This window comes from Hemitrygon akajei, chromosome 16, assembly GCF_048418815.1.
Source record: "Hemitrygon akajei chromosome 16, sHemAka1.3, whole genome shotgun sequence".
Taxonomy (NCBI): Eukaryota; Metazoa; Chordata; class Chondrichthyes; order Myliobatiformes; family Dasyatidae; genus Hemitrygon; species Hemitrygon akajei.
Genome location: NC_133139.1, coordinates 47,199,403 through 47,212,520, shown reverse-complemented (window position 1 = coordinate 47,212,520; position 13,118 = coordinate 47,199,403). Strand labels below are relative to the sequence as shown.

The 13,118-nt window shown below is 41.6% G+C and overlaps 1 protein-coding gene across 1 annotated transcript in view; it reads left to right on the top strand.

The window, feature by feature from the left end:
- The window catches only part of map2k2a (mitogen-activated protein kinase kinase 2a), an 82,106-nt gene that overhangs the window by 40,329 nt on the left and 28,659 nt on the right, over window positions 1–13,118 (top strand). The window contains exons 4-7 of the mRNA XM_073068815.1: window positions 7,843–7,920; window positions 9,428–9,479; window positions 10,361–10,485; window positions 11,174–11,387. Coding sequence (XP_072924916.1) covers window positions 7,843–7,920; window positions 9,428–9,479; window positions 10,361–10,485; window positions 11,174–11,387 — 469 coding nt within the window. The remainder of the gene's footprint in view (window positions 1–7,842; window positions 7,921–9,427; window positions 9,480–10,360; window positions 10,486–11,173; window positions 11,388–13,118) is intronic.

The following is a 13,118-nucleotide window of genomic DNA, read 5'->3' as shown; positions in this document are numbered from 1 at the left end:
TTATGAACCGTCTTAACAAACTAGCGATTTCACGATCTTCCAAATGACTCAGTGAACTTGACTCTCAAGCATGCTGGTATGGAATCTAAGTGGATGAAGGTACATCACCGTGCCCAGAGGAGAGGGAGGAGGGGAGGAAGCCAAGGCAGACTGAAATGCTGAGAAATGAAACTCCCTCTACCCAGCATCTTGTTAGCAAATGTACATTCGTTGGACAACAAGATTGAGGATCTTGGAGCAAGGTTGACGTCTTGGAGGGAAATGAGGAATTGCTGCGTTCTGTTTCACTGCTACATGGTTCACTCTCGATGTGCCAGGTATGTTAGTAAAGCCGAGGGATTCTCAATATACTGGGCTGCTGAATCGGAGAAGGCAAAAGATGGGGTCTGTATTTCATGATAAACTGTCTTGTCAGCAGTCTTGCCACATTTCTGTTCTACTGACCTGGAACATATTAATGATTAAATGCCGACCATTCTACTTGCCAAGATGGTTCTCCTCATCGATCCTCGGTCACCATTAAGCTGGCACTCGAGGTACTGAGTGTTGCCACCAGCAACCAAGAAATAGTGCACCCTAAAGCCTTTCAAATCATTGTTGGGGACCTTAGTCAGACTTGTTTGAAGAAGTCTCTTTCCTCATCAGCTGCAGCACCAAGGGTTCCAACACACTTGACCACTGTTGTACTGCAATTAGGAATGCCTAGAGTGCATTTTGTGAAATCTTATCACTTGGCTGTCCTCCCACCTACATACAGGCGGAGTCTAAAGAGACGAGGACAACAAAGAGGTGGTCGCAGGAGGCAGAAGGGTGGTTATGGGATTGTTTCAAGCCAGTGGACTTTACCACGTTCAAGTACTCCTCGAAGGATCTGAACAAATACACCATGGTTATCACAGACTTTATAAAACAGTTGTAGATGAGTGTGCCTCATAATATCATTCAGATTCTTTCCCAACCAGAGGCCCTGGGTGAACCATCAGATCAGCAGTCTGCTGAGGACCAGAGTAGTGGCATTCAGGTCTGGTGACCAAGAAAAATTCAAGAGGTGCAGTACAATGTCCAGAAAGCTATCTCGTGTGAAGTGGCAATTCCAGGCCAAACTTGAATCACTAAAGGATGTTTGACAGCTTTGGCAGGACTTGAATGCTATTATCTCCTGCAACATGAAACCAAGTGACACAGGTGACAACAGGGCTTCTCTCCCACATGAACCCAATGGCCTTTTATGCTTGCTTTCTCTGTCAAAAACATGGAGGAACCTTCATGAAGTCCCTCAGCACCCAACTACCCTATTATTTTAGTGTCTGACGCTGACACAAGAGCATCTTTCAGGAAGGTTGAACCCAGGGAAAGTATTCAGCTCAGACAGGGTACCTGGCCAATTACTAAAGACCTGTGCTGATCAACAGACTGGAGTGTTCATCGAAATCTTTAACCCCTCGCCTTGGCAGTCTGAGGTGCTCACCCGCTTCAAGCAGATTTCAGTTATACTGGGGATAACCTGCCTCAATAGCTATTATCCAGTAGCACTTGCATGATTAAATATTTTGAGAGGCTGATGATGAAACACATCAACTCCTGCCTAAGAAGGTACTTGATCTGCTCCTATTTGCCTACTATCACAACAGGTCTACAGCAAATGCTGTTTCATTGCTGTTCAGATGTTCCAGGGTTGACTAAAGAGCCAAAGATGCATACATTAGGATACACTTCATTTACTACAGCTTGGCATTCAATACTGTCATACCCTCAAAGCTAATCAATAAGTTTCAAAACCTTAGCCTCAATACCTCCTCCTGCAACTGGATAGTCGATTTTCTTCACTTGCAGAGTCCAGGCAGTTTGAATTGGCAACATCTCCACAATCTCCATCAGCACATGTGCACCACAAGTCTGTGTGCTTCGCCCCGCTCTACTGTCTTTACACTTAAGACTATGTGACTAAGCACACCTCCAATGGCTTATTTAAGTTTGTTGACAACACCACTGTCATTGGCCGAATCAAATAGCTGTTTTATTTTGAGTAAATATTGTCCAGACTCAGGAGACTGGAAATCTCACTGCTGGTGAATTTTGTATATTGCATTGTTTTTGACAAAATTCCTCTTAAAGATGTTAAGGAATCAAATTTCTCGATTAGCACTAAGACACCGAAAATATGACCCATATTCCTGTAGTACTTTGCATAACTTTAAAGTTGTCTGAACAATTTCAAGATCACAGTATTTATCAATGTTCAGATGCTATTTTTAATTGTTGTGCAGCAGAATTTTTAAAACCGCGTAAAACAAAAATTAATGTCTTAATTTTAAACTCTAAAAGGAAAAGCTTCCAATCTCAGTCTGGAAAAACACAGATTTTGATAGGATTAGCACAGTCTGCTCTATAAAGTATACATGTAGATTTTTACTCTTCAAAGGTGAAACATGACTCAGCCAGGATTTGACCACAGACCACAGTCAAGAAACCTGTGTGTGAATGATGCTCATTTTGAAGGAAGTACCAGCCTATTTCTAATTTGGGAGTATAGATACTATTTTAAGGATTCGAAAACAGTACAGTTTACAGCCCCTTAATAGAATCTTTTTTTGACACATGATTTATTTTTAACTAATGTGGACCTAAATTTGAGGATCCAAAAGCTAGAACTGGGGAAGCAGAGATCCAGGAGGGTTGTAAGGCAGCAGGAAAGGTGAGAACCAAGGTAATGAGGTTTGAAATCTAGTGAAAATTAAAGTTGTTGTAGCACTCTTTGACTGAGTTAATGTTAATCCCTCAGAAGCTGGTGCGTAAACTGTACTACTTGGGTCTATAAATGGATTTTGGACTTCTTAACAGAAAGGTCACAGTTAGTCCATATTGGCAGCAACATCTCTAGCTCCATCACACTGAGCACCAGTGCGCCGCCCTCTTTCCACTCCAGCCTGCTGCTGTTCAAGCTGCTGATCCATGACTGCACTGCTAGATCCAGTTCAAACAGAATCAAGTTCGCTGACAACACAAATGGTTGGCTACATCAACAACGATATTGAGACACCATACAGAGAGGAGGTAGAGGGGCTGGTAGAATGGTGTGAGCACAACAGCTTGAGTTTCAACGTGAACAAAACTAAAGAGATGATTGTGGACTCTGGAAACGTGTGGGCTGACAACTCCCCACTGCACATAAACAGTCCGTTCTTGAAAAGAGGTAAGTTCACATAACAGACCTGGTTCTTCAATACCATCTCTTCAGCCAAGAAAGCACAGCAGTGTCTCTCCTTCCTAGGGAGATAGGAGCAAGCAAGACTGCCCCACTTTATCCCATTCTAACCAGTTTTTACTTGGGCACCATTGAGAGTGCCCCGACCAGCTCACCTTCACCTCATATGGGAACTGCAGAGCATCTGACTACAATACCCTACAAAGAATTGCGAGGACTGCTGAGAGGATCATTCGGGTGTCTCTTCCACCTTTCTGAGAGATTTATTGGAAGTGCTGTGTATGCTGGGCCCTTAGCAATGTCTATGATCTCTTCTATCGATCGAACAATTTCTTTGATCCCGACCATCAGGCAGGAAGTACCATAGCATTAGGGCAAGGACTGTTAGGAAGAGAAATAGTTTTCTCCCACAGGCTGTGAGACTACCAAACTCTGTCACCCTCCAGGTCTCATAATGTCTAAAGTGCCAGTAGTGTATTCTGTTTACTTTTTGACTTGTGTTGTAATATGTGTTATTTGTTAGTTTATTCTGGTAATTTTGCCTTTTGTGTTGTGTGTGACTGCTGCTGTCATAAGGGGTTTGTACATTCTCCTGCAGTCCAAAGTTGTAGCAGTTGGTAGATTAATGAGTCACTGTAAATTGTCTTATGATTAGGCTAGGGTTAAATTAGGGGTTGCTGGGCAGCACAGCTGGAAGGCCCTGTAATGTACTGTATCTCTAAATGTGTATGGTGTTGTGTACCATGGTCCAGAGGAACATGTGTGTATGTGGTAGAAAGACAATCTTGAACTTGATGTGGATCAGCTAGCATGGGAGATGCGGGACTGAGCTACAGTGCAGTTTAGGTAGCCAGTAGACTTTTGAATGAGTTTGTTTTAGTTTATGGTGATCGGTCAGGAGAATTTGAATAATCTAGATGCTCAATATGTGATTTGGTTTTCAACAGTAGATGCCCTGAGGCAGGGGCAGGGATAATCAAGATTAGAATGACAGAAGTCAAAGATCCAAAACTCATTCCTCAAATATGAGACCAAGGTTGTGAATTTGAATTGACTTTCATTTCTTATATCCTTCACAGACATGAGGAGTGAAAATCCTTACGTTACATCTCCGTTTAAATGTGCAATCATAGTAATTTTTATAATAATTTATAATAAATAGCACAGTCAATGTAACATAGAAATATACTCAAATCAGCATGAGTTAATCAGTTTGATGGCCTGGTGGAAGAAGCTGTCCCAGAGGCTGTTGGTCCTGGCTTTTATGCTGTGGTACTGTTTTCTGGATGGTAGCAGCTAGAATAGATTGTGATGGGGATGAGTTGGGTCCCCAATGATCCTTCAAGCCCTTATTACACTCCTGTCTTTATAAATGTCCTGAATCATGGGAAGTTCAGAACTACAGATGCATTGGGCTGTCCACACCACTCTTTGCAGAATCCTGTGATTAAGGGAGGTACAGTTCCCATACCAGGCAGTGATGCAGCCATTCAGAATGCTCTCAACTGTGCCCCTGTAGAAAGTTCTTAGGATTTGGGGGCCCATACCAAACTTACTCAACCAACTGAGGTGAAAGAGGTGCTGTTGTGCCTTTTTCACCACACAACTGGTGTGTATAGACCACGTGAGGTCCTCGGTGATGCGGATGCTAAGGAACTTAAGCTGTTTACCCTCTCAACCCCAGATCCATTGATGTCAGTAGGGGTCAGCCTGTCTCCATTCCTCCTGTAATCCACAACCAGTTCCTTTGTTTTTGTGACATTGAGGGAAAGGTTTCCTTGACAGCACTTTGTGAGAGAGATGACTTCTTCCCTGTAGGCCACCTTGTTATTGTTCGAGATTAGGCCAATCAATGTAGTGTTGTTGGCAAATTTAATCAGCATATTACAGCTGTGAGTGGCAACATAGTCATGGGTATACAGGGAGTAAAGGAGGGGACTCAGTACACCGCCCTGAGGGGCTCCTGTATTGAGGGTCAGAGGGGTAGAGGCGAGGGAGCCCACTCTTACCAACTTCCAGCGATCTGACAGGAATTCCAGGATACAGCTGAACAAGGTGGGGTCAAGGCCAAGGTCTCTGAGCTTCCTATCGAGCCTGGATGGAATTATGGTGTTGAATGCTGAACTGTAGTCCAAGGACAGCATTCTCACATAAGCATCCTTCTTCTCCAGATGTGCAAGGACGGTATGTAGCGTAGTGGCTATTTTGTTGTATGTCAATCGGTTGTGCCAGTAGGCTAATTGTAAGGAGTCCAGTTTGGATGGTAGAAAGCTGCAGGTATAATCCTTGATCAGCTTCTCAAAGCATTTGCTTATTATTGAGGTGAGTGTGACAGGATGCCAGTCGTTCAGACATGTTACCTTGGTCTTTTTTGGTACAAGGTCACTGGTGGATAATTTGAACAGAAGGGCACTCTACACTGGAAGAGAGATTAAAAATGTCAGTAAACACACCTGCCATTTGTGCTGTGCACATCCTGAGTACTCACCCTGGGATGCCGTCTGGTTCCGCAGCCTTGCGAATGTCCACCCGTTGGAAACATCTGTGTACCTCCACCTCAGAGATGACCAGGTTGCAGGATGTAGCAGTGGCTTTCCTCGGACGCTCAGAGTTAGTGACATCGAACTGAGCGTAAAAGCGATTGAGTTTATCTGAGAGAGAGGCCGCAATGTTGGCACCAGTACATTTGACTTTGAAGTCAGAGATGGTATGCAACCCTCGCCACAAGTCATATGAGCTATCCGTTGTGAATCTTGACTGTATTGTTGTTTCATAGCTTTGATAGCTTTTCGCAGACTGCAGCTGCTTTTCATGAGCTCCAGCTGACTGCTGCATGTAAGCTCAGTGTCGCATGGTAAGTGCTGCTTGCACTGAACTATTGACCCAGGGTTTCTAGTTTGAGAGGCCCGGACTAACTTCTGGGGGACAGCATCATTGATGCACTTCCGGATGAAGCAAGTGACTCCATCCATGAACTTGGAGACATCCTCATCATGGAAGACATTCCAGTCAACATAATTGAAGCAGTCCTGCAGCATGGAGGCTGATTGGTCGGACCAACAGTGGACGGTTCTGACTATGGCTGCTTCTTGTTTCAGCTTCTGCCTGTATATCGGCAAAAGCAGAATCGAACAGTGATCTAATTTCCCAACAGCTGGGCGAAGGAGAGCTTTATAAGCGTTGCGGAAGGGAGTGTAGCAGTGGTCAAGTGTATTATCTCCACAAGTGCTCGCCTGGATGTGCTGACGAAACTTCAGGGAGACTTTCATTAGCGACACTCGATTAAAGTCACCGGTGACACTGAAGGCAGAAGGCAGCCTCCGGGTGGGCAGTCCTCTTGCTGATCCTCTCTGGCATCTGTCTGAAACTAAGAGATGGACTTTCACAAGACAACAGATTATGAAGGGAAATTAAGATAATCTATGTTACTCCTTTCCACACCTTGTGGCACATCAGGCAGCAACTTTGCTTTTTATTTAGCATTTTGTCTGTTTTTTTTTTAATGAGGCCGAGTTGCTAGCTCGACACTCGACCTAGCACAGATGAAAAGCGTGCAAGGACCCAGCCGGATTCAAACCCAGGACCACTCACCTCGAAGTCCAGTGCAGATGCCACAACACCACCGGCTGGCAAGGTGATGATGGCATGAGTGGGGAAGCAGTTGTGGTAGGGAGATCTGTAAAAAGAGAAGCTGTGCTGGTTGATAGCCTTTCAACAAAACATTATTAGCCTCAAATGTTAATTCTCTTCCCCACCCCCCTCCCTATGGCTGTTAAGCTTTTCTTGCTCCGTTCTTTATTTCAGATTTGCAACATCTGTTGTATTTTATTTTTGAGAAATCCTAAAACCTGATTTAACTGCTATTTTTAGCGTGTTTTTTTGAACAAGATATGATGGTTAAATGGCATTCTTACACCTTAAGCTGTGCATGATTTTAGCAGTCAAACCTTGAGCAAGGAGAAGTACACAGATGCTAAACAAAATCATATTAAACCTGCTGCCCCAGTTGATAAATTGGTACTGAAGGCATGTGGCATTCTACCCTTTATCAATTGAGGCACTGCATTCAAGAGTCAGAAAGTTATGTTATAGCTTTATAAAGCTCAAGTTCAGCTGCATCCAGAGTATTGCATTTCTTTCGGGTTAATCCATTATAGAAAGGGTGCAGAGGAGTTTTACCAAGATGCCGCCAGGATTAAAGGGCAAGCTTGACCAAACTAGAGATGCTTTATCTGGAGTGGTGGAACCTGAGGGGAGACCAGCTTGACAGAAGTTCTAAAATCTGAGTAGCATAGAGTAGACAGTCAGTGTCTTTTTATCAAGGGTTGAATAATATTAAAGGTGCAGGGAGGGAAAGGTTCAAAGGAGATGCGCAGGGCAAGTTATTTTTGACGTGGAGTTGTAGGTGCCTGGAATGCAGTGCCAGAAATGGTGGTAGAAGCAGGTATGATGAGTGTTTAAGAGGCTCATGATTATACTGGAATGGAGGGATATCGACCATGTGCAGGCAGAAGGGATTGGCTTCATTTGACGTCATTAGTAATTAGACACAAGATCATGGACCCTGTATTGTTCTGTCAGTTTTGTGGTTTTTTAAATTTTTTTGATTTTTCTCCTTTCCACATCCCTTGTTTTAGGATGGGGGTTCTCTGGACCAGGTGCTGAAGGAAGCTGGAAGGATTCCAGAGGAAATTCTGGGAAAAGTCAGCATTGCAGTAAGTACAATAATATGGAGTTAAAAATATGATATGAGCTGATAATAAATTTTAACATGTTCTATAAAAGCTATAATCCATAGAAATTTGTTTTTTGTCTATTTTTTAAAAATTACATGTATGGAAACTGTAATCATTAAACAAAATTAGCATCCTTTTTATACAAGCTGATTTAAGTGTTTTGGTACCCCTCAACTTTCCATGCTGTGTACCTTTCTGTGCAATTCCGTGTCACCTTTTAAATAAGCCACAGATGGGAGAGTGTGGCACGTGGCCAAGTGGTCAAGGCGTTGGACTAGTGCTCTGAAAGTCGTGAGTTGAGCCCCAACCGAGGCAGTGTGTTGTGTCCTTGAGCAAGGCACTTAACCACACACTGCTCCAGTCCACGCAGCTGAAAATGGGTACCGGCAAAATGCTGAGGGTTAACCTCGTGAAAGACTGGTGTCCTATCTGGGGGGGAGGGGAAGTCTCATACTCTCAGTCGCTTCACGCCACAGAAACCGGCATAAGCCCCCGGCCTAATGAGCCTATAAGGCTCAGGACAGACTTTACACTAATTTTAACTAACAGATGGGAGAGCTGAGTGAAGAATTCTGTATAGAACTCTCCACCTTTCACCCGCCTGCACATGTTGAGTTTAGGATTTTGTGTTAAATTCCTTTGCTTTTATTTTTACATGGATATCCTTTGTGTTTTCCTGGTTATAGTTTGTCCCAGCAATAGGTGGTATTGATTGCTGAAAGGGAAGGCATATAGAGGGGAGAGCAGCCATAGTGACAGGAACTGACCCAAGTCAAGTTGAATTGCACCTTCTACCTCTAAGAATCAGATCTGATGAATCCTATGGTGGACTGATTGACAATCCTCTCCTATAAGGGAAATGTGAATGATATGATGCTTGTCATATAAGAAATATAGTGCCGATGGTCAACATAAAAATATGAAATGCTGCAGATGATGGAAATCTAGAGCAACATACAAAATGGAAATGTCAACTATCCATTTCTCTCCATTGCTGAGTTCCGTCTGCATTTTGTGTTTTGACCTACCATCAACTTTCCAAGAGGACCACAACCTTGTTGTAGAGCTTGGAGGCTTGCATACCTCAATGACTCAGAGATCTACGTTGGTGCTTTGTGCTTTCACTCTTGGTAGGGTCACCCATGTTAAAAAGGTCAAAGGGTAGAGGCCAGACTAAGAGTGGTCCTCAAGGTTCAGGGACTCAGCTCAGGGCCAGCAACACTGACTGGTGAAAAAAAATTGTTATGGAAACAGCAATTCTATATCTGTGTATGACAGTGAGAAAGAGACTGAGGACCACCTTTGCTGCCCTAAATGCCAGGGTATAATGGGCAATAAGTAAGTATTGCCATCAGTAGTTTGATTTTACTGTATACCTTGAAGTACTTCACTAACATTTTTATACCAAATACAAAAAATGTAGTTGTTTTGGATAGATATGAACACAAACTGATATTTAAATATTTTAATGACATTTGTTCTGCAGGTTCTGAGAGGGTTGACATATTTAAGAGAGAAGCATCAAATAATGCACAGAGGTGAGCTGGATTAAAAATAGATCCTGAAATTTTGTTCATGTTACTTTATGAAATTGAGAACAAAATGCTATAATCATCTTTGTATTTCTGGTTTGGTAGTGTTACATGGCAAAAATGAGATTGCTATCCAGCCTTTTTATCTGGTGGTGCTGCTAGAAGGTGGTTGAGCCTTGCATCACTGAGTGAATGTAATGAATAGCAAAACTGGCTACAACACCCAATGGCCTACTCTTGCTCCGATTTCTTAGGATCATGGCTGCTCTTCTACCCTAAACAGTACAGGTGCAATATCACCAAAGCTCTCTGCAGAAGTGCTTCCCCCAGTGTATCTCGTAATGAAAACTAAATTATCATCAGCATTCATTGCTTGCTGCATCAGGGTGTTGGCCTTCAGTGACTTGCGTACAAGATCCCTTTGAACACCAACAGTACCCAATTTCAGCATTTAACAAATGCACTGTTTTACTGTTGCATGCACCAGAGTGGGTATCCTGGCACTTACATTGGATGTATTTGCTGTATTCTCACTCACGCATCCATGTGCTTGCAGTCTTTACATCCAACGTAGTTTGGGATTGTTAACAGATTTAGAAATGACATTAGATTACCTCAGCTAAATTATTGATGCAGATTGTGAAAAAAAGGGGTACATCCTAAACAGTGGAATTGTCCCTGAGTCACCTCTGCTAAGGCATGCTGTGGAAAATGCCCAGAACACTTGGTACTCTGGATGCATTCTGGTACAGTGAAGAGCTTCTGATATGGTCAAGGCATTACTGTGTTTGAACATGGATAGTATTTTTAAAAAAGGCACTGAGAGAAACCATGTGCCAAAGGGTTTGTACTGTCTTGTGTTCCCTGAATTATGTTCTCTATTTCAGATGTGAAACCATCCAACATTTTGGTTAATTCTCGTGGTGAGATAAAGCTCTGTGATTTCGGAGTAAGCGGTCAGCTCATTGACTCGATGGCAAATTCCTTTGTGGGAACTCGTTCTTACATGTCTGTAAGTCTTTGTTCCTTTTCAAATTGTATAGTTTTTTTTAATGACTAGCCATTTATAAACAAAGGAGCCTAAGTGATATTTCTGTTTCTAACTCCTGCATAAGGGCTAACCGTTTATGTGTTGCATATACAGTCATGATGTTTCAGTCACACAATAACTGTATTAGAGTCAGCTCAGCAGTGTAGGATTGCAGTCGCTTCCTTTAGAATTGGTTTGTCAAGAGATCTTGTCTGTTTACATTTTTCAGATGGTTTTAAAAGGGAAAACACACTTCAAAACTGTTTTAAATCTCACTTGTAACTCTTACTATGAAGGTCACTTAATATTCTAATGACTGTGTAAAAGGACAGCAGTAATATGAAATTCTATTCTTCAATTGATATATCATTCTGTTGCATTTTAGTTCACATTTTAATAAAGCTTATTTGAGATTCTTTTTTAAAAAAGGAAATTTGCAGTCCTTAACCATTCTGAGGTGAATATGACTCCAGACCTAACCAGTGTGGCTAATACTTAATCAGCCTCAGGACTGGCTGAAAAGCCATTCAATTCGGTGGCATTTAGCTCTAAGTAGCAAATGCTGGTTTAGCCAGCAACATCCGCATCCATAAAAACACTTAGAAGAAAAGTTTAATTGATTATCTATTTAAGATGCAAATTGCTTTACTGTACACTTGTTTCCTGGCAGCCAGAGAGACTCCAGGGCACCCATTACTCAGTGCAGTCTGATATCTGGAGTATGGGCCTTTCCCTGGTCGAGATGGCAATTGGAAGATATCCAATACCCCCTCCTGATATGAGAGAACTAGAGGCTATCTTTCAGTGTCAAGTAGTGGATGGAGCAGGAGGGGAATCACGTAGCACGTCACCCAGATCAAGGGCTCCAGGGCGTCCCATCAGTGGTAAGTACTGGGCAACTTTGCTGTTTAAGAAATGCTTACTGTGTTATTGTTCCATTTGATTGCTTTATACTCATCTCTCATCATTTTGTCAGTGCCAATCTTAGAATAACTTTGTGCCATCCAGTGCTGGATTAATTCAGGCTGATGCAATTGTATTTCTAAGCTATATTGACTGTTCTGTTGTACATCTTACTGTACATACTATTTATTACAAATTACTGTAATTTGTACATTCAGGCGGAGGAGATGTAATATAAAGATTTTTACTGCTCGCATATGTGAAGGATGTAAGAAATAAAGTCAATTCAATTCATTTGAAAATAATGCACCATGTTTATAAATGTTTTCTCAACTGAGAGTTTACTTTCATCTTGACAAATTATTTATGACAATCAAATCAGAAATGTGTTTGGGATAACCAGTTAGTTATGAAATTAATAATGTTCTGTGTTACTTCCAATATTTCTACCATTTCAGATATTTGAAGGACTTCTCATAGGACTTGTATTCTCGGGACTCAAGATGAAGTTTTATTTGTAAACATATCCAGGAATAGATATTGGTTTTGTGAAAGCTCATTTCTTTTCCTAGTACTTAATTAGTAAGGTGAAAGAAAGGTTAATGGCTTTTTTATGCAAACTGTTCCTCAGATTGTTTCCCTTTCTTTTCTTCAAAACTTCCCTGACTATTAGTTGCCTTTATCTGCTCCAGAGAAGCTCCAGGCCAAACAGTCCTTAGAGCCTCCTCCACTGTTCAGTGGGATTGTGTGTGTAAACTGATTGTTGGCATGAATTCCACTTTCCTCTCTCACCCTACCTCCTTTTGTCCAAGAATCTATTGTGGACCCAAATGCACTTGTACCACAGCTACCTAAGGTACAGGTTCCAAAGATTTGCATATGAAAATTTTGTCCCCATTTATCTCTTTTTTTCCATCTTGAAACTGTTAGTGGGGAATTCCAGAACAAGGGATGATTCAAAAATAAATTTAAAAAGTTATTAAGTTTTGCAAAAACATGGATTACTCAGTGCAATAGTTCACTTCCATAGTTCTCACACTATCAAGAGCAATTTCTTTACTGTGTTAAGCATATTAGTCAGTCCAGTCTTTCACTTCTCTAGCACATCTCTGAGTGGACAGATTACCATCTAATTTTGAATTGTGTGTTTTCACTCTGTGGAAATGGAAGTATTTATCACACTTCTTTTGTTTATTTCAAATTGTTGTTTTAAGGTTCCTGAAAGTAAGATTTGGATTTGTATGAGGCCTTTCATAACCTTGATACATTCTGAAATACGAAACAACCATTTTCGGTGTCACTGAGGAAAAAGGGAGCAACATAGATATCAGATTAAGTGTTTAGCATGCCTAATTTTTTTATTAATGGGGAATTTGAGATAAAAACTAGATTTCTAAGAAATTAAGAGCAACACAAAAAAAACTAAAATACCTCAGCAGGTCAGTCAGCATCTATGGAGAAAGATGGCCAATTGATGTTTTGAACTAGAAAGAAAGAAGGGATTTAGCCAGTGTTAAAGATTGTGGGGTAGAGGGAGGAAGGGGTGGAACGAGAACTAGTATAGATGGGGGATTCAGATGGAGAAAGGGGGAAGTTATCTAAGAAATGAACTAGTTATGTCGGTGTTCAGCTGCAGAAAAACATGACTTCACAAATATAAAAGAGCATCACGGCGCGTATATCCATATTGTTAAACACTTAATCTGATAAAT